Source organism: Lynx rufus, unplaced genomic scaffold (genome assembly GCF_022079265.1).
Source record: "Lynx rufus isolate CCGP_SWC_20201006 ecotype Redwood Valley unplaced genomic scaffold, mLynRuf1.p SCAF_3, whole genome shotgun sequence".
NCBI lineage: Eukaryota > Metazoa > Chordata > Mammalia > Carnivora > Felidae > Lynx > Lynx rufus.
In genome coordinates, this window is record NW_025814845.1 from 10,644,278 (window position 1) to 10,670,664 (window position 26,387).

The 26,387-nt window shown below is 33.8% G+C and overlaps 1 protein-coding gene across 5 annotated transcripts in view; it reads right to left on the bottom strand.

Annotated features, from left to right (window-relative positions):
• The window catches only part of LCORL (ligand dependent nuclear receptor corepressor like), a 164,425-nt gene that overhangs the window by 18,673 nt on the left and 119,365 nt on the right, over window positions 1-26,387 (bottom strand). For 2 of the 5 annotated variants that reach the window (XM_047090447.1, XM_047090446.1), the window contains exons 6-7: window positions 13,544-13,637; window positions 710-5,520 (exon numbers count right to left, since the gene is read on the bottom strand). In XM_047090447.1, the coding sequence (XP_046946403.1) occupies window positions 710-5,520; window positions 13,544-13,637 (4,905 nt within the window). Of the gene's footprint in view, window positions 1-709; window positions 5,521-8,000; window positions 12,184-13,543; window positions 13,638-26,387 lie in introns of those variants that run through there. The other 3 variants (XM_047090448.1, XM_047090449.1, XM_047090451.1) reach the window with 3 other exon arrangements.

Genomic DNA, 26,387 nt, shown 5'->3' on the forward strand with positions numbered 1-26,387 from the left:
CTTGCTAGGCTATAGATTATCTCTGGAAAGAAATCTCATCTTTATATCCATAGAATCTAGTTCAATGTCTACTATGAAAAAAACTATTCAACAAGTTTGCTTATTTACTGAAGAAAATATCTTGTTCTTTGACTCTATTTAAATATGCGGAGTCTTAAAATGGCTCCCGAATCAGTACCAAAGGGTGTAACAACTTAATGGTGAAAGTGCAACTGATATCCCATAATTATTATATATGTTACAGACCTCAACAATTTAGCAATGAGATAGTCTTCTTTCCACACGGTCTCAAAGTTATTAATTTATCAAGACAATAAATATATATTATCCTGTAGTGTAGCAGTTAATTTTTAGATAGCTCCTTAGGCACATTTACCATTCAAACTGTTTTCTATATTTTATATTAGATCAAATACAAAAACAGGTAATATAACTTGTAAATTAATGATTTGTTTAGAAGCTATGGCTCTACTAAATATATTTTAATTTGTTTAAAATCTTGGACTCATTAAGATGTAGGGAAGCGCACGGGTACATTTAGTAGAACCTAATTTCATTGAGTTTCATACTAGGTGCCAAGAAATTAGGTCATCCAAATATTTTGGAAATAAATTGAAACTAAATCAGCTGTTCCTTTTCTACCCATTAGCTCATACTTTACTCAAGGCACCTACAATGAAACTTTAAAATTAAGTAGAGAAAAACTTACCTAGTTGGGATTTTGAATAATAGTTTGCCATTTGTCCACTGTTGCAAGACTGTCGTTTATGTCTTTTTGTTGACATTTCTGTGGTCTTCCATGGCGGTCTTTTTCTTTTGTTCAATTTGCTAAGAACGTCAGAACTATCAGGATTCTTGTCATAGTTAACACATTTATTTAATCTACTATTGTCAAGTTGGACAGGAAATTTATCGGTTGAAGGACTATTTGTTTTAGCATTTTCTATTTCTTTAGATTGCTTTTTAAAAGAATTTTGCCTAGCAGAATGGGATCTTAAGGTAAAGCGCTTTGATTCTTCTATGTGAGTCTGATGATTAGTTCCACTGCCAATAGATTCAGGAGAGTAAATGATTGTATTTAGCTTAAAAGTATTTCTGTGTTCAAGATAGTTGATCTTCCTCAAAAATATTCTACAATCTTTTAAGGTTTTTGACCTCCAATTATGTGGACATACATTTCCTAGTCTTGATCCCTTTTCAAAACCTTTTTGGCTGCAATTTGTTCCATTCTCCTTTGCTTCTGTCTTAAAATTATTCTCTAAATTAGCATGTGTTTTCAAGTCAGACATTGCCACCTTCTGTTGCAAAGAGTCATCTCTGATCTCAGGTGGCAAAATAAACTGATTATCTATTGTGTTTTTTCCTTGGAGGGGGATGTCAGCATTTGTTCCCCCCTCAGTCTTTTTTAAAAATTGATTCTGGCAGAAAAATCTTAAGTTCCTTCTTTTAGAGATCCAATCAACTGTTCCATGGTTGTGCGGCTTTCCCTCTCTTTTCCACCTTTTGTGCTGCAACCTCTTAAACTCAGTTCTTTTTAATCTAGCTAATGTTAAATTACTTCTCACATTTAACAGTGGAGAGCTAACTATTTTATGTAGTATATGCAACTTCCCTGCTGATTTTGAAGGAGAAGACAGTGCAAATTTTTTAAAGTGCTTTCTGAAGGGGCTAGTATTAAAATGAGAATATTTGGTCCCTAATTTAATTCCTCTGGTATTTATTACTTCCAAAGGGTTTCGAGCATTTGCTTTTCTAACTAGTGAAAGAGACTGTGTTTCTGTTGTTTGCATAAACCAGATACAGAGTTCATTCAAATCATACTTTTTCCGAAAAAGCATTTTTACAGGTGAAACTTCAAGTTCTAAAAGACAGGTTTCCAAAGGGTTTGCTATTTTGAAATTATCACTTTCAATGCGTTCTCTTTTTTTATGAACACAGTTTTCAGCTTCATCTCCACTCACTTGCACCCAAGCATTTGTTATTTGCTCAAATCTATTGTTTAATTCCTCTAATAAGGAATCATTTGAAGTAGAAGCAGCCCACCACCTGAGCAAAGGGTTTGATGAAATTATAGGGTCCAAGGATACTTCAGAAATGGGTATTAATTTGTTATCTTCCAAACACATTTTTGCATTCTTTGAATTTCTAAGTCCAGGGGTACCTTTTGAAGCTATTTTTATCCTTGACTGCCTATGTTTTTCCTTCTCACTTTTACCTTTCTGCAAATGGAGTTTATATGATTTACGGAGCAGAGTATTTCTATAAATAAGTGAGCTGGAAGATGCTAATGGATGTACGAGATGGAGAGATGGCTTTCTATCCCTAATAGAATGTCTCAAAGGTATAGCAGCAACCATACTTTTTGATCCATTCTTAAATATGTCAGCTTCAGTGTGCCTTGTGTCCATCTTATTGCATTGGTGATCATACTTTTCTTCAGCCAGATTTTTCTCTAATATATTTTCTTGTTCTAAAGGAGGCAAACAGCTGCTAATACTTACTTCTCTCTCCTGAGGTGAAACTCTATTAATAGTCACAGATATGCCAGAGATTTTCACTTTTGCAGGTCTACCAGGCTTCCTAATTACTGCAAAAGGCTTCTGATTTGGTCGGATAATGTTCTTGGAAGGTTGAGGTATCACAGACTTGTTCTTGATGGGCCTAATATATTCAAAGCCAGACCCCAAGATCTCACTTTCAGTAGTCAAAGTTGAAATAGCACTTCTTTCACCTGAGTCAATTTTGTATTCTCTAATATTTCTGAGACTATTACATTCAGTTGGAAAATCAGCATTATTGCTGAAAGATATAACATTGCTTATGTTTACAGTTCCTTCAGAAACATGCCTTTTAGTTCTTCTTGATCTTCCATAAATAACAGTTACGGTAATACTCTTTTTATAGATACCTTCTTTCACTTCTGATAGGAGGGATTCTGGACTTTTCTTTCCAGTACTAGAAGATTCATTTTGGCAAATGGTGATGTCTGTTTGATCGGTTTTAGGTTTTGGTGGTCTTCCAATTGGCCGCTTAATTTGTTTCACAACCTGGGGACCTATCTTTTTAGGTCTACCTGGTTTTCGTTTAAAAGATGAATCCGTATCATTGCTTGGATTTTCCTTAGGTTTGTCTTGTGGCTTATCACTGTTCACATCATCTATAAACATTGCAGGGGATTCTGTAGTTTCTTTTGCACAATTAAATTTGTTTAGTTCTCCCTGAAGAGTGTCACTACCATTATGATTAGAACTATAATTTTCAAAGTTAGCATCTGGGATATCCTCATTTGTTTCTGGTTGTTTTTCAATTGCATCATGACTTGGATATTTTTCAGAAGGAAGATCAGCATTTGACTTGGAAGTACCGACTGAAGTTAAAGTATATTTGACTCCTTCACTGCTTTTAACCTCAGATAAAAACATGAGTTTGATAGGACTAGAATAGCTGGAAAAAGAGCTTTCAATGGCCTCGTATTTTGTTGGCACATTCTGAACACCGGAAATCAAGCTACTCGTATCTAAAATAGATGAATTTTCCGGATTATCAAGTCTTTTGCTATTCAAATCTATTGTAGGTGTATGATTGCTTTTGATATTACTGGCTGCTACCACAGATTTTGATAAACTCTGCTCTTTGCATGTCATTCTGCTTACAGTTAGAGTCATGTTTCTTCCTGCATCTTGATCTTTACCATCAATTTCTATCAATTTCTTGGATGTCTTACATCCTTCAGATAATGAGTGATTATTCCAAGACTTTTTGGCCATATTTATTGTATCTTCCAAACGTTCCACAACAACTTGTAAATTGGAATTCATTGCAATTTTGTTTAGATCTATATTGTGTGAGCTTTCAATTTGAGTATTTTTCATTGGATCTTTTTTTTTTGCAGAATCAGAAATTTTTTTGGCCTTAGGGGATTTTTTGAAAACATAATTATTTGTTACATATATAGAATACCATCCTGGGGGCACAATATGTCGTTTAGTTCTGCTCAAAAGTCCAGGAACATCACTTTTCAAAGGAGTTTTGGTATTCTCCAGTTTTGGATTCTTCCTGTGATTTTGCAAAAGTCTTTTCCCAGCTGCAGATTTCTCCTGTAATTTTGTTATGCTCATTTTCCCAGGGGAAGTTGTCTTAAAGCTTTCTGAAAATTCATCAAAAGCTAAGTTAGTTTCTAAACTATGAAGAGGTAGTTGCAATGACTGCAATGCACAATCTGGTGAAAATGTTTCTGCATGATTATTTTCTTGCAAGCTTTTAGAATTTTGTAAAGACCCTTGGCAATGACAGAATTCCTCTCTGTCCATTGAAAATATCTCATCGTTGCGTGTCAACTTCCTTGAATTTTTTTCAGTATATCTTTTTCTTACAAAATTTTCATCAAGACTGGCAAGTTCTCTTTTTATTTGCAAAGACTGCCTTCTAAACGTGGGTGAATCAGGAGAGTTGTGCACTGAAAGTAAAGTTTCTTGACGCTTTCGAAATCTTGTCTGAATAATTTTATTCTCTACCTTTTTATCATGTTGACTCAGCAATTCCATAAAACTGTAATCACTGGCCTTGGCATTATGCAAGAGAGAAGCTATTAAATCTCTTAATTTTAAATCATTATCTGTATTACAATCACTGCTAGATAATTTTACAAGGTTTCCCATATCTGTAGTTTCTATTGATTTTAATTTTTCATTAATACGATCCATTAAATCTTGAAAAATTACAGTAGTTTCACCTTTTTCCTGATTTGTAGTACAATTACCACTGCCTTCCAGGAGCAAAGAATCCGAGTTGCTGAATTTTTTAGTTTTATGTATTTTACCTTCGTGATCAGTCTTGTCACTGTTTGTTTCTGCTGGTGTGAGAGAGGGAGGCTGGTTAATGTTTATTTCAAGTCTGTTATTTTCTAAGGCTGAGAGCTCTGAGACAACATCTTTTAATTTTTCAAATCCTTCCATCTGTACAGGTGATAATGGTGGGGGTGATGGACTTCGAGATCTACAAACATCCTTAAGACTGACTGAAACATCACATATGTCCCTTGATGAAAGAGGAGTGTGAAAGGTTGATTTTGTAGAGTGAATGTTTGGTAATAGTCCAGAACAGCACCTGTGAGAATTATAACTGTTTGCAATTCCTCTATTCACTACTGTCATAATGTGTTCAATAGTTATAGTTTGGCAAGATAAACAATGTAAATCTTTAATACAGACTGGCAGAGGCACAACACCAGGGCTTTGTCTTTCATTTTGTAAACACCCTCTTTCTGCCAGCCTATATTCACAACTACAGAATAGACCATGTAAATCATCTTCAATTAGGGGCTTTTGAGATTCTGAAGACACAGTATATGATGTATTACAATAGCAAAGAGAAGCAGCATTTTGCTCTTGGACTAGAAATTTCAACATGGCCAAAACTTGTTGCTGGTGATGTATGCACAAAGATTCCAAAACTTTGCTTAATGCTGATTTTCCTTTTTCCATTTTAGTAGCTTCCTCTGATTTTGCATCAACAGTTGAACTAAAAATAAAAATCAAACAAAAAATGAATTACAGCAAAAATACCAGTATTATAAGGAGTTATAATTTTAACAGAGTTTGAACAAAAGAAATTTTGGTATTGTGGGACTCCTAACTCCTATAGAGCTGCAACAATGACATCTTGATTATCATTCAGCAAAAATATAATGAAGCACTGATGATAATTAATTTCCTATGGCAAGTATAATAGTCAAAAGAAAGCCCTAGTTTTAGGATACAAAATCTGATTAAAGATATGATTATATTTACAGATTGCTAATGTTTAGTGCTTTGGATGTACTAAGAATATTTAATGAAAGTGCTTCAGAAGGAGTTACATTTTTATAAAGTAGACATTTTAGAAGTTATTTTGATAATTATCAATCTGATTTAGTGCAAATAAGAAAAATAAGATGTAGGAGAAAACTTTAAAATATTTTTTCAAGGTAGTGAAATAAAATTATTAATAAAAGAAATCTTTGCATACTTACAAGGAAAATTAAAGAATTTGGATTTCATATAAATAACAGAGTATCTTTTCTAAGATTAAGCTGCAGGCATTTTAACCTAATAATAAAAAAAATTTAAGCTATTTAAAAATAAAATCTATTTTGAATTGATTTTAAATACTAAAGTAATTACATGAAGACTAAAGGCATTACTTACCTAATTATCTAATTTCAAATGCTGGAAAATGTCCCACTGAAGAAACTAATATACATCTAATTTTAACTAAGACTCAGGATTACTTAGCAACCAAGGCAGAAGTCTACAAAAAATTTTTTAATCCAATACCAGCAGCAAGAAGAATAAAATGTATTAAAAGAATTCTGTTTCAGAAAAGTATCTTTTTAAATTAAACATATCACCAAACTCTGTACATGAAAATAGCCTCCCATTCATGATTTCTTATGTCTGCTATTATTGTTAGTAGTTCCTGGTTTGTAGGAATTTTATTTAGGGCTGGAATTAGGATATACTGATTATGAAGTGCTACAGAAGACTGTATTTTGTTTAAATAAAGGGTTATTATATTCATATATATTAAAATTAAAGGAATTTTAAAATGAAAAATGAAATTAAATTTATTTTGCTCATTAAAACTGGCTTGTATCACAGATAAAGATGCAATATTTCATCTACATTTAAAAAATATTACGTTATTTAAGAAGCAAAAACACCAAAGTAAATTTTGAACACTAGATCAGAAGTTTTCTAGAAAAATGATAACTCTACTAGATTCAACCAATATTTCACCAAAACTAACATGTGGTTTGACAAGAAGCAGTTATCAAAGTGAGAAAAGATGTGAAATTGATAATAAAATGTTTTAAGTCCACAGACATGACCCCAATATCCTTTCCTTTCTGGGGGAAAAAAAAAATATATATATATATATTTGTAAATTTTATCACGTTTGGGAGTAAATGATGGAACTGATTCTCAAGATTCACTATTAGGTAATTCAAAAAATATATGGAGAACAAGGACATTAGGAAATGTTAACTATCAAATATGAAGATATGTGATATTATTCTCTTTTCCAGCAAAGTGAAAATTGTAATTTTCATATAAGCAAAAGAAAACCCAAAAACGTTCTGATAGATGCACTTGAACAGTTTCTTTAAAGTTATGCTATGGGCTATTAAACATACCTGTTACTAAATAATTAAAGAGATTTTATGTTTCTTAGAAAAATACATTGCACCATATTTTAAAGATTAACATGCTTTCATAACACTTCCTCAATGCTTAAATGTTTTATCTGTTAGTAAGTCAAGTATAGAAGTAGAAATGATTAAAACTAATGACGTGTTAACTATTCTGAAAACCACAAGATTTTTACATCTCTTCTGAGATTTCAAGGAAGTCTAAACTTTAAAAAGGTTTCTTATTCAGTTTATTACTTTTATTTTTATTTTTTCAGTTTATTACTTCCAATAATGGAAATTCCAAAATACCACAGTGGTCAGTAATTTCCATCTAATGGTATATGAAGAATAACTTCATAAAGTTACTAACTGGATATTCAAGTATTAGATTATATCTGATACACACATAATCAGATATTAGAGAACTAAATTCTCAAACTATAAAATTCCGTAATACTTTTATTTGGCTCCAAATTTTTTCTTTTCCATCTTTCTTGCAGTTTAGAGACTCAAAGAACAATCTAATATGAGTAAATAATAGTTGAATACACATAAATCTCCAAACTAGACTCTATTCTCAAGTGATTATATGTAAAGGTACCATAATCATATCTTTCACAGCTCCCTTGTTTTTAATGTTAAAATTTTTTCTAACCTTTTCCTGTTAGATTTACAAACCAAAACACCCTGCCCATTTTTTGTATGTTACTATCAGTTTTGCCCATTGCAAATTTTGTTGTTGAAATAGTTCTTTGGAGAAAGTCAATTTCTCACATTAATAAAAATAAAATTCATTCCTATAGTGAATCAAAAAAGTCAGTGTAGTCAGTTTTTTTCTTTTCTTTCTTTTCTTTTCTTTTACTGAATGAGTAAATCAATCACACACCAACAGTGTTGTAAATTTAAGTGCAAAAGCATTGAAGTGCTTTACTACAAATTACAACCTAGAAACACGTTAACTGAACAATTAAGATTCATACAATCAGATTTAGATATATAACAACACAAAGTAGGAACAGAATTACAGTACATTTACAACACAAGACAGATACATGAATTCATTAGAAAATATTGTAATAAATAATTCATGAATTATAGTGCAATTGATTTATGCATAAATATAACTAATTGCCTAACAATCAGTTTATATTAACAAAATCTGTCAAAATCAAGGCAGCCACAGAGTTTTACTAAATTACTGCGACAATGGAAATACTGCAATTAAAAAACAAATACAAGTATTTGTACTGTAAACAACTAAAAAAATCAGTCTCACTAAAGTTAGTATACAATTTAATATAAAATTGTCATTAGCTACCAGAAATGGTTTAAACAACTTTACTGAGCAGTAGTTTTCTAAAAACAGAGGCACTGTTTTTTCTTTTCCTTCTTTTTTTTTTTTTTTAAATATAAAATACTTGAGGAACATTCAAATAAGTAGAAAGCATATAAGGGTTGCTTTCACCTTCATTAAAAGTCTGCTGAAACTGGATTTTTCATAAAACTGTCAATTAATAAGTAGTAACTGGTAACTAAATTTATAAAGTACTTTGAAAGTTTAACATAAAGAACATCTTAATAGAATCATTGGGGAGAAGGGGAACCCATAAATTTCCCTGCCTTTCCTAGTTTGTATAATCAAAAGTTAACTCAATAATTAGAAACATTTTGTTTCTTTTAAAAGTTATGGGTTGATCATTACCTATAAACTATCAAAAAATATTTAATTTACTATTTCTGACCAAAAATAAATAATACAAATACTAAATGCTGCAAATTAACTATAATATTACCTATAAAACTACTGATCACTGTGAAGTCAATAGCAAAATGATCCCTGATTTTATGAATCCTGTAAAGTTTTTGGTCAGGTCATCTTTTAAATGATATAAAAGTGTTCTGTAAGTATCCCTTTTCTATAAACTTCTCAATCAATTTATTAATGTAAATATAGTGTGAGGAATAAAAAAGCTCAATATAAATATTATGTAATGCATTCAGGCCCCCAAATTTTGCAAGTAAAATTCTGTATAAAGAGGTCAATAAAATTGTGTTGAAACATTTACTTTATCTTTTAACTGTGTTTTTCAATGGGGGGGGGGAGGGGAAATATATTAAATAATCCAAGTTCTGGCCCTCACAAAATATGGCTTAATTCTTTAAAAAGAAAGATGACCCTGACATCTGCTGTTTTGCAATCCGTTATGTATACTTACTTGGAAAAAAAAAAACAAAAACAGAGCAAGAGGATTCATACCCTAGTATGCAGGTAACATTAAGCTGAAGAGGGTTCAGTGTAGCTCTAAGAGACCAAATAACTACTTGGTTGTGTAGCTTCCCACTCTTCAGTTTCTTTAAACATATGTAAGCAGTTTTTAAATGTAATAGCTGAAAATCTCTTTAGTATTACATGTATATGAGATTATTAGTTACACACAAACACAAGTGTAAAAACACAAGTATTTGACAAGGTGCACTTATTTTTTAAATTCAGCTTTAAGTATTCCTTTTGGACTTAGGAAAATTGGCTTAGAAAAATGATCAGAACCTGAATTTTAACAGAGAAAGGGGCACTCGGAGAATTCTGAATATATGAAGCAAATCCCCATTCTTTATATGGAGGCACATGCTTTATAACATTTTACCACTGCATACTCCATAAATCCAACATGGATACTCTGAACCACATTTTAAAACTGCTATATAAAAATTATTGGTCTCTCTTATGAGTCTGTAAAAGTTAAAATGCACTGCCCAGCTTCTAACTACCCAATTAGTAGAGTTTACATTACTGAAAGTTCAAAACAGCTTCAGTGTTAAATATCTGTAAATCTATTCAAGACCCTGAACAAACTGCAAATTTGGTTATTAGCAAAATGATAATGTATCGCCCACCAAAATGAAATCTGTAATTCATTTTGATAAACTGAAAATGTTTTGAAATGTCACAGCAGCAAATATATTAAAGTTACACTGAGGTTTTTCAATAGTAGGAGTGTGTCACAATCCTTAAAATTTAAAGTAGTCATAACATCAACTAACCAGCACATTTAAACCAAAATTATCATTCTCAAGCTTTTTCTGTGCACATTATAAACATGCTCTAAGTTGCATTCCAACTTTCTTTTCTAACCTTACACATTAGCTTATTTTTCAAATGAAAAACAAAATTAAATTATTTTAATAATTAAATTTAAATTACTTTTTGTTCTTAGTATTCCATCTTATATTAAAGGATTCTATAGCTGCTGGGGTTAACTATGTGTCAGTTTTCTTAAAAAGTATATACCTTATAAACCCCAACTTCCTGCAAATCAACTATTAAATGATAAATATTAAATTTCATTATACATATCATTTAAGGTTTTCTTTTCTATTCCTGGTGGATGCACTTGAGTGCATTTCATATTTCATAGAATACACTGTAGTGTACTAATACTGTATATATTAATTTTTCTTAGTATGGAGATAGCTGTCTATTTAAACTTTGATTGGTTGTCTGATATACTTACAATAGCTGTAAGTATATTATGTAAAAATGTTTACAAACTATTAATATCATATTTCCATTATAAGATGGTTCAACTGAATGGCTGGAGTGGTCTTTCACCAATAAAAATGTTTCACTCGACAATTACTTGTTTTCCCACACGCTTTATGCTATTGACTACTAAAGAAAACCTGAATCTTTTCCACCTATTTATACAAGGATTAAATACAAACTATCAGAATTAAGTAAGCAACTATATAATTCTGTCCACAGTGAAAACCCTGAATAAAACTTTTTTTCAAAAGGCATGTAAGTGGTTTTTGAACTGTAAAATTTCATGTCTCCTGTCAGAGTGAGCATCTGTAATTCCCACATGTGTGTATACAGACACACAAATACACACCTGTGCACATACACACACGCAAACACACACACACACACACACACACACACACACACACACACACAAACATCTTCCTAACAAGTAATCTACACAGGCTTGCTGTTTTTGCAGCTGCCAGTCCCTGAATCTGTCATATTATATAACCCAGTGTCTGGTAATCGGAGTTTCTTCTTCGGAGGAGTCTTCAGTGTTCCAGATCTTTCTTTTACCTTGTATTCTAAAGTGCTGTGAGGTACCCCATAAATTCCTTGTGCTTTGGAAACACTCATCTTTCCGCTCATTACCATTGCAATAGCCTCTTCCATTATTTCATGATCATATTGGCGATAACGGCCACGTTTTTTCCTGGGCTGCTTATTATCTTTTCGATCCAATCCATCTTCAGTATTTTCAGAGGTTCCATCAACTGTTCCATTTTTAGAATTAAGACACAAAGGAGAGAGGTCCCCATGTAGAAAATAAGAGTCAACACTTGAGTGAGTTACAGGCCCAGAACATTCTACTTTGTTCTGTTTAGGGAGTATATTTTTCAGTTTTTGGAGAGCTGATCCTTCTAGGACTGGAGGAGAGGTTTTGGAAACTTGATACATAACATCCAGCAGACCAGGACCATCAGGTTGTGGTTTTGAAACAGAACTTACTCGGAGCTGAGGAATTTTTAACTGTACAGTAGGATGTGAAGTTTCATATTGTAGACTTTCATTTTTTTCTTTAAATTGAGTAACCATTTTCTGTAGAGTTAACTGATGGAGGTAACTGGAAGCTGTTGGGAATTTTAATTCTGAGGTTTCAAGTAGATTGAGTTTACTTTTTTCTGTGCGCTCTGCTTGAGCTCTTGCCCACAAGGCTACCTTTTGCAGCACTGCACAAGTTTCTTTACTGTCTTTATATGAGTAACTATCATTGAAATCTCGAGTTTTGTTTTTAAAAGATGCAGGCTTCCCTGCTGGTAAGGCTTCTAAGTGGAGAAGTAAAGTTTTTTGAGGTATGCCATAAAGTATGCCTGCTTTATTTATGTCCAGTGCTCCAGACTGAATGTCTTTCAAAGCTTTTGAGAGCAAACCATCTGCAAACTCAGCACTTCTTTCCACATAGTCCTCTCTGTTTCTGTGTAGTCTCCTGGATGGATGGAATGAAACGATGGTAAACTGATGCATGAGAGACTCTCACACAGCTATGGAAGGGAAGGGTCCACTCCTTTATTATACTCCTTGCTTAGGTAACATCACTGCTTATGACTCTTTTTAAGTCTGTGAGATGTAGTAGTTACTCCTTATCAAAGCAAACGCTACAGTCCTGGTAGGACAATGTGTCAATCATACGGTGGCCTCAACAGGCAGACCTTCCAAGAACATAAAATCCTAACTCAGTATTTGTAAAAATATTCTCATGATGTTGCTATTCCTCTGACAGATGCTTGCAGAGCAATACTTATAATTTTTATTTGTACAATTAGAGTTCCATTATAAAAAATACCCAAATCCTAAAGGAGTTTTTGTTAGTAGAAACGTGACGTTACCGCTAAACAAGTAATAAAAGAGTCAACCCCTTTAAAGGAAATTTGTAGCAGCAAGAATATTTCCAAACACAAACATCCCATATTTCCACAAGACTAATGTTTCTCTAGACAAAAACTTAAAATCTGAAACAAGTAGACAAGGTATATTTGGGTAAAATAATTTGATACTATAAATGTTATCTCTATTTCAAACATATCATTGTAATTTTCAAAGTTTCTCAAACAGAAGCTAACTGTACCTTAAGACTCAAAAGCTACTACAGTCTTAGTTGAAACAAATTACACTCTACATCGAAGATTTCAATGTGACAAAAAAGCTTCCTATGCAGTTTGTTAATGGGAAGATGCAAAAGTTACTAAATAAAAATCCAAAAATCCAACAGAACAGCATTTCACTGCTAATTATTTTCACTGCTAATTATTTATTTAATTAATGAGAACTTTGAAAGCATGAAAGGACTTTTTGTGGTGCTTACTAGATATATATTATTATATATATTATATAAAGTTTGCCACCACACCTAAAGCACAGTGAAAAAAATGTAAACATTATAAGCTAACTGTAAGAATTAGTAAGTACAGTACTTTTAAAATTTGTTGATTGTTTTAAAAAAAGTAAATAGTGAAATCACATATTTCCCTTAAAATTGCCTCCTGAGTACTGAATTTTAAATTTTCTTTACTCGTCCTGCTTCTTGGTTTGTAGTCTATGGTTAAGTTGGTAGTTCATTTTAGTAACATGAACTAAAGTTTGGTGATTGTTCTGATAACTTTTCTTTAACAGAAAGAATAAAAAAGAAAGAGAAAGGACGAATGAAAGGTATGAGAGACACACACTTATGAGTGACAAAAATTCTGGAGGAAAGCTATATATGTCAATCTACTCAAAGTAGTATTAAGAGTTCTCTGTAGAGATAATTTTATATTAATATTAAATTATATTTCCTAGATATTGCTTACCCAGCCATTGAATTTTCAGAAGAAGGATCACATATGGATGACTCTTCAGATTTTATGCTGGTTTTCTTTGTAGAGAGATCTAACACTCCATCCCCTATAATTTTTGCAAGAGAAAAAACTTTATATTTGTGACAAATAGGTAATCCTTACATTTTAACATTTCATATTTTGCTGATCTACTAATTCATGACCTAAAAATTAACACCTGTATTTGACATGTGGCCATTACCAACTCATTTGGTGGTTTTAGCAACAGGACATGACTGGGAAGGCACTACATAGGAAAAAAGAACAGAGAAGGAGCTGGCATATCGTAAGTGATATGAAGAAACAAACAGGCTATGATACAAAATCTGTTTAAAAGCAACACTTGGTCACCTTTCCCACTGTTGTGCAGTGAACAGCCATTTAACTGCTTATCCATGATTTTTTTTTCTATTCAAGGCTGCCCAGATGATGCTCTGAGAAAGTAGGAATGATGTAAGTTGTACAAAACAGAGACCACAGAAAAAAATGATGATGAATAAGAGAACAATAACTAGCATTTACTAGGACTAGCAATATGTGGAACATATACTTTGGGTAGTAAACTGTGACTCTTATGTATAACCAATGTATTTTTAGAATTCAGTGTAAAATTTTACAGTTTTAAATAACTGAAACATAGAACAGTTGAATCACTGTCTATATAATATAGTGTTTATATCTGTTACTGAATGAAGACATAACCAGTAAGAATATGACATCTTAGGAAAAATAGCCTGTTAGAAAACAACTGCTTAAGTATTTATTAAAATGTAGTTATTTTTATTATTGTTATAATATTGAATTTCCATAAATAAAATCAATGATTCAGACATGTTAATCTGACAAATCTGAGGGTCAAAAAGAATAAACATAAACTATGAATTGAAAACACAGCACTCAATAATACTGTGAATATTTCTTTACTGATAGTTAAAAAACTGAAAAGTTATAAAGAATCATTATAAGAAAACATATGTCTAAAAAATATACTAAAAAATTCAAGCTGGTTTAAAAAAAATTCAACTGGGTTTTATTGTTACCATATAAATTCATCTAACACTTAAGTGCCCTGCAAGATACAAATACAGGAAAATAAAACAGTCTCACTCATAACCTATTAATTACTATGTATAATTCAATAATAATTTTATGGAGTGCTTACTATGTGCAAAGCACTATTTTAGGAATTTAGAAGCAGCAGTAACAAAGGTATAAAAATAAAAAGTACTAACTGTCATGGTACCAACCATGACCAACCAAACATGTTACCTGGGGGAAAGCTTCTATAAGGAACAGTTTGTGCAAAGGTTGTGATACGGAATCATTTCTAAAATGTTTGTGGAATAGCAAAGAAGCCAGGGTGGCTGGAGTGGAGTAACCCAGGCTGAGTGAAATGAGATCAGAAGTGTAGGAAGGCAGGAGCGCCTGGGTGGCTCAGTTGGTTAAGAGGCTGACTTAGGCTCAAGTCATGATCTCGCTGTTCGTGAGTTTGAGCCCCACATCAGGCTTTGTGTGGACAGCTCAGAGCCTGGAGCCTGCCCCAGATTCTGTGTCTCCCTCTCTCTCTGCCCCTTCCCTGCTTGCACTCTGTCTCTCTCTCAAAAACAAATAACGTTAGAAAGAAAGAAAGAAAGAAGGAAAGAAAGAAAGAAAGAAAGAAAGAAAGAAATGTAGGAAGGCAGATCACATCAGGCCTTATAGGCCATAGTAAGAAATTTCTATTTTACTTTGAGAGAGACAGGAAAGGAGGATTGGAGTATTCTGAGCATAAGACTGACACAATTTTAATTTATGCTTTTAAAGGATCAATCTGCTGTGGTGAGAATGGACTGCAAGGGGCTAAGGGTGGAGGAGGGAAACCTGTTGGGAAAGTGGTATGATATTTCTCAACTCTGGGCTTACACACTTTGTTAGTTTCCTCTGTTAGAATACTCCTAATCCTCTCTTTCTATCCCCACACTCCTAATTCTCACCAAATCTTACTCTCAATCATTCAGGACGCAACTTGGATTTGGTTGGTTGTCATTGTTCTAGGTTCCTATACCTGCAACACTACATTATTTAGCACTTAGCATGCTATATTCTAGTTCCTTATATACTTACCACTGTTAGCCATGCAGACTCTAAGCTATGTGAAGGCAAAGACCATGTCTATTTTATTCAGCCAGATATCCCCACTGCCTAGAATAGTGCCTGGCACACAATAAGTGTTCAGTAAATACTTGCTGAATAGAATTTGGAAGAATTAAAAGGGGGAGACTGGACAAGTAAACACAGAATATGGTACACAGTACCTTAAAAAATTGTTAAGTGAAGCATCTCATCCCATGCTACCCATGAAGCTCAATTTTTTATGCTTTGTCTCCAACTCAACTCAACCCTCATACTTCCTGTGTCCCTAACTACTTGCAGTTCCTCAAACATGCTATGTGGTGTCAGGTCTCTCAAACTGCAGTGCACGGTTCCCTCTGCCTAGAGTGTTCTACCTTTTCAACTTGTCAAACTCCTACTCATCTTTAAAGATCCACATGCTCCCAAGCAGAAGCAGATTTTTGTTTCCCTTGTGTCAACAGCATGCTATAACACTTATGACACTGTCTTGTAATAACTGACTTATAGATCTTTTTCTCCCACAAGACTGAATTCCTCAGGCCAGGGATCTATTTATTTGTATTTCATAAAGAATAGAGTGCTGTGACCTACTGAAAGAAGAAAGAGAGAAATGTCCTTTCCTTTACTATCTCATTTCTCTTCTTCAACAACTAAATTTTGCTAACTCAAGACCTTATAAAATCATTTTCTTCAAAAAATCATTACTACCTAATTTATATTCAAATTTAACACAGAAATCATTAGTTTTGATTCTGCTCCTGTTTTATGTAGTTTGTAGCACATAAAACATGCTCTCCGTAAGTCTGTTATTCCTAGTCAATGTTACAAAATGAATTAATGAAATTTCTCCAATTCTAAACTCTTCTAACAAAAGTAACACCAACAATAAATGAGTTAATTTAAAAAAAAACACACAAAAAAACAAAAAACTCTTCTAGACTTTTGATATGGTTGATTTAAAGTTAATTATTCCACAGTCCAGAAATAAGAAAAGGAGATACAAGGAACTCCTCTTCCTCCTTTACATTAACTACGCAAATTAGGTTGTTGCTCCCTAGCTAGGGCAATAAAGGCATTCTTGTCCTTTTTGGACCACTCCTAGAGACAAGGACCTGGCTGGAGATAATTTTAAGGATGAACTAGACCTAAGTCCTGTTCCATCTTTAAGAGAGCTACCCAAATCAGGCTTATACTCCTGATTCTTCTTTTTTCAAAACTCTAAACAGTGACCAGAGTGAGAAATGCTTTAATTTTTTTCCCCCACAGCCTTGTCCCCATCCTAGGGTACCTATGTTAAACGTTTTGCTTTAAACGTATTTGAGAACTTAAGGAACACATTATAGTCTGTTATCCAGTTAAAATGGCAAATATACTCCTTCAGCATATTTCTGTCACACAGTAAAATCACTCAATCAATGAACACTTATGTAGTGAATACAGGATACATAAATATGTAAAGAATTTTTAGAAAAATTTTAGTTATCACAGAAAATCTCACTTTTTGTTAGCAGTGCCTTGGTCTATACTAAAGTATTTTGCTGATATCATGACTCCAGTAGCTCAAGAGCTAGAAAAAACATAAAGAGTCACCTCTAGGATTGTCCAAATTAGAAAAGCAAAAACAAGAAAAGGAGAGAGATAGCTTGGGAAGAATGACAGAAAATGAAAAGATCAGGAATGGGGGGTAAAGGGGATTTTCTTGCTCCTGCTGCTGATTTAGATCTAGCTGTAGTGATAACATCTAGAAGAATCACTCCTTCAGAATGGAGTTAGCACACCATAACTAGATTGTCTTGTGTGTATATATTTCCAAAGTACTAATAATTAACTTGATGGATAAAAACTAAGTACTTATTATGTATGCTCTAGGGCAATATAAACTAAGTAGAAGACAGACTGAAATTTATTTACCATTCAACTATTGGCAGGTACATAAGGTTGTTTTCGTTTTACACTATTACAAACTATATTGAAATGAAAATCCTTCTAAATGCTTTCTTGTGTTCATGTATAAGAATTTTTCTAAGTTATACACTAGAAGTATAAGTGCCGGACTTTACAGTTTGAACTTTAGTAGATATCACCAAATTTCTTTCCCACATCCTTGACAACACTTGGTGGTGTTGAGATTTTTAATTTTTGCTAATTTGGTAAGAAAAGCAAGTTGCAGGAGTAAATTAACAAGAGTGCATTTAGTATGCATTAATGCGAACTTCTAAATCATACAAAAGGATGTGATAGTTCCTTAAGAGAAAGCATATCAGAAGCAAACATGATCAAATAACATATTATTAGTTCTGGGTGACAGGAACATGACTATTATACTGTATATTTCTATACAATTGAAAATTTCCTAATAATAAATACAGATTATTTCAATTTACTAGTTAGAGACTGGGTCTGAACACTACAGTTTACTTATTGTTGATCAAACACTAATATGACATGTATAGAATTAAAGAGGGGCCAGTGTAATCTTTCAACAAGGTCAGGTAAACTGTATATATTATACTACAAGAGATAACTTTTTAAATGGACCAATGCTTGAAAAACTGAAATCATGACTAAACTGGGCAATTTCTTGATATAAACACTTTACTGGGTTATTTTTTTTAGAATTCACCTTCTTTTAAAATCAAGATTTGAATTTTCATTAACAGATTTTCAGTTCTGTATTTTCATGCAAATTCCTGATCAAGGATCTATTCAAAGGAGACAAATGCAACTGTTATAACATAGAATTGTATTTCACCACTCCAAGGACACCATTCTTTCCTATCTCTAATCTTATGGCCTTTGTCCATTCTTCAAATTATGCTCTGTGTTCTCTTGGCCTGGCTAACTTCTACACATCCTTCAGAATCATCCCCTCAAACATTTTTCTAATTTTCCCCACAACATACAATACCCTTTGTATTCTTCTATACTGTACTTATGACATATTATTATAATTTGCCTAATTTAGCACCTAAACTCCAATAGGGGAGTTAGTAAGTATGTTTGGAATCTATTTAAGATTTATATTGAATTAAGCATAATTACCTGGCTGATTTTCTCACAATACCCACTCCCTAAGCCAGGGCCTGAAAGCAACAGTACTCCAATACTTATTCACGGACTCATCAATGACTCACTCAATTTTGTCATAATAATAAGCACTGCATACAACTGACTCTAACAAAATAGTCATGCAATCAATTAACTTTGTTCAGCCACTCAGAAAATGACAACACAGTCAAAAGGTTGATATCTATATGGAAGAGAGGGTTAGCTTCACATAGAGAAACTCTGCTTAAGATAAAGAGGCTAAGAATGGTTTTCAATCAATTTCTATATTCGTTAGGTTCTAATAATCATACAGATTTTTCTTCAGAAATTATTGTCAAGACTGATGATCATTAATCAATTAATTGTGAATATTACGTACATTAAAAACATATTTATTAACTCCTCACAACACTTTGGGTCTTCAGTTGCTATACAAGGCAAATCATGAAGCTCAGTCCATATTGGAGTATGGCATGGGTCTTTGAAGCCACGTTATTTATCACCAATATTAAATATATAAACATTAGTAAGATTCAGTTCATGAAGACAAGTTAATTTTTTGAGAGAGAGAGAGAGAGAGAGAGAGTGAGCGAGCATGAGCAGGAGAAAGGGATAGAAGGAGAGAGAATCTGAAGCAGGTTGCATGCCCAGAGAGTTGGACACAAGGCTCAATCCTATGACCCTGGGATCATGACATGAGTCGAAATCAAGAGCCAGACACTAAACCAACTGAGCCAACCAGGCACCCCAAAGCAAGTACACTTTAATGAGAGGAGACAATATCACATAAATTTTAAATTCAAAAAAATTTTTTAATATTTATTTATTTTTGAGAGAGAAACAGCATGAGCGGAGGAGGGGCAGAGAAAGGGAGACAGAATCTGACGCAGGCTCCAGGTTCTGAGCTGTTAGCGCAGAGTCCAATGCGGGGCTCAAACCCACGGACTACAAAACCATGACCTGAGCCAAAGTTGGACGCTTAACTGACTGAGCCACCCAGGTGCCCTGAAAATATCACATAAATTTTATATTGCCTAGAGGGAAGAATATTCCAAATTAAATTTCACAAAAATGGTAATTACTAGCAATAAAACTTTCATCAAAATCACTGCTACTTAACATTTAATAATGCTTGATGCAAACTGCAAACCTTTGTTAATAAATACCTTAATGTTATTTCTACCTTATGTCTCAGATCACTTCTTATCTATCTCCCTAAATGGGTCTTGTCTTTCTTTTCGCCCCTCAATGTATGGTCCTAGTCAGCCTTTGGTTCTTTCTGGTCTTTTCTTCCTGTACTCTCTAGGAGATGCCTATGATTTAAATTATTAATTTATTCATATTCATCTGACTTCTAGAACATATTAGTAACTCACAAAAAATCTAAATATATAAAACCAGTATTTTTCTTTAGTGCAAATAAAGTATGCAAAAACAAACAGCATTACCTGTCTTACCCCATTTAGTGCTTATACAACCCAATATATTAATAGGTTTTATAAATTTGCAAATTTTAATGGTAACATTGAAAGTGAAAGACAGGTCAATTATCTTGCCCACAATCATACAGTTGTAAGTAGTGAAAATGCCATTCAAATTCAGGCAGCCACGTTCTAGAGTCTGCCTTTAACCAAAATTCTAATCTGTGATGTTTTAACAAAACAGATTATAATGTTGGCAATGGTGTAATAAGCTTGCATGGTCAAACACTACTAGCTCAGGAACACAACGCTTTTGGAAACATAGCAATATGTTATCAAAAAGCTTAAAAATGTTTACACATTTTGGGGTGCCTGGGTGGCTAAGTCAGTTGAGTGTCCGATTCTTGATTTCAGCTCAGGTTGTGATCCCAGGGTTGTGGGCCTGAGCCCCACGTTGGGCTCTGCACTGAGTGTGAAGCTTTTTTGTGATTCTCTCTCTCTTCCCCTGCCCCTCTCCTCTGCTAGTGCACTCCCTAAAATTAAAAAAACTGCTTCTTGGCCTTAAAAAAAAATGCTCACACTTTTTTAGGCATTTTAAGAAAATATTTAACGTGAAAATGTTTTCATGTACAAAGACAAATGAAAGATTTCAATATGACTGATAAATGTAATTTTTTTACAACCATAAATATTTAACAAATAGTTATATAAATTATGGTACTTTCACTTGCTTGAGAATTAGGTCTAACATATCCATTAAGGTAATTAATAAAACATGGACGGGGCGCCTGGGTGGCTCAGCTGGCTGAGCATCTGACTTCAGCTCAGGTCATGATCTCGTGGTTTGTGCGTTCGGGCCCTGCATCAGGCTCTGTGCTAACAGCTCGGAGCCTGGAGCCTGCTTTGGATTCCGTGTTTCCCTCTCTCTGCTCCGCCCACGCTCACACTCTCTCTCAAAAATAAATTAAAACAAAACAAAACAAAACAAAACAAAACATGGACCACTGCAACTGCTATTATCATGTTTTTAAAAGGTAGGAGATAAGGTGCCTCGGTGGTTCAGTGGGTTAAGTGTCCAACTTTGGCTCAGGTCATGACCTTGTGGTTTGTGGATTCAAGCCCTACATTGGGGCTTTGTGCTGACAGTTCAGAGCCTGGAAACTGCTTTGGATTCTGTGTCTCCCTCTTTCACTTCCTCTGCTCATGCTCTGCCTCTCTCTCTCTCACACAAAAAGAAGTAAACATTTTTTTTTAAAAAAAGGTAGGATATAAACTTGAATAGAGATACAGACCATTAACCATACAGAAAGCCAAAAAATCAAATATAGGATAAAACCTGAAAGTAAATATACCAAATGACACCAGTGGTGGTTTCTAATAAGGATCTGGGTAGTTAAAATATGCGTGTGGACACATACTTGCATGCATATATTAAAAATTCTTAACCCAAACTTATTTCTTTTAATTTTTTTTACATTTATTTATTTTTGATAGACACAGACCACAAGTGGGGGAGGGGCAGAGAGAGAGGGAGACACAGAATCTGAAGCAGGTTCCAGGCTCCGAGCTGTCAGCACAGAGCCCGACGTGGGGCTCGAACTCACAAACCGCAAGATTGTGACCTGAGCCGAAGTCAGACGCTTAACCGACTGAGCCACCCAGGTGCCCCTCTTAACCCAAACTTATTAATAAAACTTATTAATACAGACTTATTGACAAAATAATCCAAAGTGGAAAAAGCATTCCCTTGGGTTTACCCAAATTTTATTTTTAAATTGTTTTTATTGTTACTAGTTTAACCACCAAGTTCAGAGTCATAGAGGAAATAACCAATAAACTATCAGAGTAGCACATCGACTCAGTTTTTCCTTCCCTTATTTGGCTCCCTCTATAAGCATGTTTTTAAAAGGGAAAGTTATAGTCTTTCTGATGCATTTTATTTAGTGCATATATTCCTGAAACCCACAGAATTCATTCATCTACGTGTAAACTAAAGTACTTACAGTGAATTTAGGATGTAAAAATAAATAACACTAAATTTCATTAGACAAATATTACTGGTAAAATTAAATGAGATTTCAACAATTTCACCAAATACCATTTTAGAATTTCAATGCAGCTCTTTTTCTTTCTTCAGTTATTCCTACAAGTACTGAATTAAAACAAAGTTTCAAAGGCTTCAAGTCCATACTTGAAAAATATTTTTTCAACAGGTTATTTTTCATCCCATGTATTGCACTACTCTATAAGTTCAAGTTTTAACATTTTACTTTAAATGTGGGATGTATACTTATTACAATAATGTCATATTGGAAGACTTTACATTTGTTGACCACACATTTGATAGTGTCTGTCATGCTTATTCAAAACTTATTTATGTTTTTTAAAAAACTTTTTACTGAAATATAACATTCATAATAAAAATGCACAGAAGTATATACAGTTTAATAAATTTTCACAAACTAAACAGTCCTATGTAAACAGCACCTAGATTACCACCTTTCAACCAAGAGACACCCCCACCATATCACCCTCTAATCATCAACTCACCCCGCCCCCACATATCCTGACTTCTAACAGCTTCTGTTTGTTTGTTTAAAGTAGGGTTCATGCCCAACGCTGAACCCAACATGGGGCTTGAACTCACAATCCTGAGATTAAGACCTGCTTAACTGAATGAACACTCCAACTTCTAACAGCTTTATATGTGTGCACCTTGATGCAGCAATTTCACTTCTAGGAATGTGTCCTAAGGTAAAAATCAAGATTGAGTGCAATATTGGGGCGCCTGGGTGGGTTAGTTGGTTAAGTGTCCGACTTTGGCTCAGATCATGATCTCGCGGTTTGTGAGTCTGAGCCCCACATTGGGCTCTGTGCTGACAGCTCAGAGCCTGGAGCCTGCTTCGGATTCTGTGTCTCTCCCTCTCTTTGTCCCTCCCCCGTTCATGCTCTGTCTCTGTCTCTCAAAAAGAAAAAAAAAAAAAAAAAAAACAAGAAAAAAAACAAGAAAAAAAAAAAAAGACTGAGTGCAATATCTTAGTTCAAACATATGTTTACTTATATATCTGAAGACAGGATTAAATATAATGTTATACACAAAATTGAATACTACTCAAAAAAGTAAATGATTCTGTAGAAAAATATTTAGTAACATAAGAATGTTTAAAAATATTATTATATATTTTTAAACAGAGAGAGAGTGTACACAAGCAAGAGAGAAGTGGGGAGAATCTTAAGCAGGCTCCATGCTCAGCACGGAGCCCCATGTGGGGCTTGATCCCATAACCCTAGGATCATTACCTGAGCTGAAATCAATTGTTGGACACAACCAACTGAGTCACCCAGGTACCCTTAAAAGTATGATTTTAAAAACACAAGTTGCAGATGATTATATTATGTATGATTTGTGGGAGTGAGCTCTAGGAAGACAGAGTGTGAGTGTGTGTGTATTTTTTTTCCCAGAAAATGATTTGGAAGGATTGAAAACTTAACAGGAACAGTTACCTCTGGGTGGCTAAGGAAGGATAATTTTTATTTTCTTCATTTGCTTATTTATTTTCTAGTTTTTCTATAACACATAGCTTTTATAGTTCATTCATTCAATTAGTACTTATTGAGTGGATATAATAAGCCAGTCATTTTCTTAGGCACACAGGAGATAACAGAAAACAAGACAGAAAATGTTCCTGCTCTCATGGAACTTATTGTCTAGAGGGGAAGACAAAGAAAAGATCAATAAAAAAAAATTTCACAAGGTGATAAGACTTACCATGAAAATAAAACCCAGTAACAGGACACAGTAATAACAACAGCAGGTGGAAAGATGTTACTATGTTGGAATAAATGATCAGGCAAAGCCTCTGAGAAGGTGCATGTGTTCTTTTTAAAAAGTAAATTATATCAAGATAAAATTCAAACACACAAAAATATAGAATGATCCTCCCATTACATCCACTCTTCAGTTTCAACAATTACCTACATTTTTGCTATACTTGCTCCATTTATCCCTATTTACTAAAGTATTTTAAAGCTAATTACAGATGTCACATCATTTCTATATCATGCATCTTTAAAACATATAAGCATTTTCATACATAACTATACCAATTCCTTGCTATCCTCTAACGCCTGGTTTGTACTGAAATTTGCTCTACTGAGTCCTTAGGACATTAACTTTTTGAAGAAGCTAGGTCATCAGTTCTACTACAGACCATTTTACATTATACTTTGTTTTGTTTCTTGTGGTCACTTTGTTCTATTTCCCAGTAATTCTGATAAGACTTGAATTAATTCTAAAGCAAATGGTTCTCAAACTTCTGAATCTCGTAATTTCAGTCTTAAAAATTACTGTGGACCTCAAAGAGCTTTTGTTTAGGTGAGTTATATCCGTTTATATTTACCATATTATAAATTAAACCAATAAATTTAAAAAATATCTCTAATTGATAACTCTATAAATGTGTTTTTAAAAACATTTTAATGAAAAATAACACTTTCAAAGTAAAACAATGAGGTTTTTTTTTACAATTTTGCAAATCTCTAATGTCTAGCTCAATAGAAGACAGCTAGTTATATATGCTTCTGTATTCAATGTATTTAAATTTACTAGATCATGTAGTCTGTAGCTGACTTCATTACATATTTGTGAGAGAATGAGAGTGAAAAGGACAAATAACTTATATTATTTAGTTTTCACCTGGGGTATCCCCTGAAAAAGTTTCAGGGGTTCCAAGAGCTTCCTAAACCACATTTGAGAACCATTGGCCTAAAGAATTACTTAGAGGGGCACCTGGACTCTTGATTGTGGCTCAGCCCAGGACATAATCTCACAATTCGTGGGATTGAGCCCTGTGTCCAGCTCTGTGCTGACAGCACAGAGCCTGTTTGGGATTCTCTCTCTCCTTCTCTCTCTCTCTGCCCCTCCCCACTCATGCTCGCTTGTTCTCTCAAAATAAATAAACTTAAAAAAGAACTGCTTAGATTCATATTCAATGTTTTCAGCAAGAATACTTCCAAAGTGATGCAACATTTCAGAAGGCACATAAAGTCTAATTTCAATGATGCTCAAGTGATCATTGTGGTCTGATGGTGATAGTCTGACCCCACCATCCATTGTAAAGCTCCCCAAACAACCTTTCCTCTAATAGATTTATCTTCTGATGATGATGTTTGATTCAATTATCTTATTAGCAGATGCAAAATAGTAATATTTTTAGACTATCACGTCTTCCATATTTATTATCTTAAAGATTCTTCTTTAAGAATCTTCCTTAAATGATGGCTATTTGGTCCTGAAATACAATTTGTTTAAGAAAAAAAAAAGGAATTATGCGTAACTTTTTCCTTTAATTGCTCATTTGCACAGTAAGGAGCTGGTACACTACTGTATCTCCAGTGCGGACTAAAGGCTTCGAGAGGCACTTCTATTTTCTGATTATCATAAACTAATGGATTTTAAAACATTCAGCATGCTTCAGTTGCAATTGTTCTTCCTTTTGATGCTCAAATGTTCTCATATTGGCCAATGGGGAACCCTTAACATTGGCTTCTGTATTCTGTTGACAATTCAGCCTTTAGAGCTTCCTTGCTTGTTGGAACAAGATGTTCTAGGTTCATTCTGTACACTTTCTAATCTAGACCAGGATTGCAAAGAAGCAGCTAGCTTCCTTTTAAAGGAAAAAAAATGTTTATTTTTTTAAGTTATTTATTTTGAGACAGAGAGAGCATGAGTATGAGTGGGGGAGGGGCAGAGAGAGAATGAAAAAAAGAATCCCCAAGCACAGAGACCCATGTGGGACTCGAACTCATGAATCAAGAGATCACTACCCACGCCGAGATCAAGAGTCTGATGCTCAACTGACTGAGCACCCAGGTGCCCCTAAAGGCAAATAATGTTTATTTTTATTCTATTATCTTAAGAAGATTGTTTTTAAAGTTTATTTTGAGAGGGACAACTCAAGTGAGGGAGGAGCAGAGAGAGGGGAGAGAGAGAATCGCAAGCAGGTTCCATGCCTGATGCAGGGTTTGAACCCCTGAAGCTGTAAGATCATGTCCTAGCTAAAACCAAGAGTCAGAGGCATTTTAACTGACTGAGCCACCACCCAGGCACCTGAAGGAAAATAATGTTTAAAGACCATAATCCAGGTCTAGTTCAATGTGATTGAGCTGTCACTGCTTTTAGGTACTTCAGTGACCAGACTAGGAAAAAGAAAAGAAATTCATTGGGGCGCCTGGGT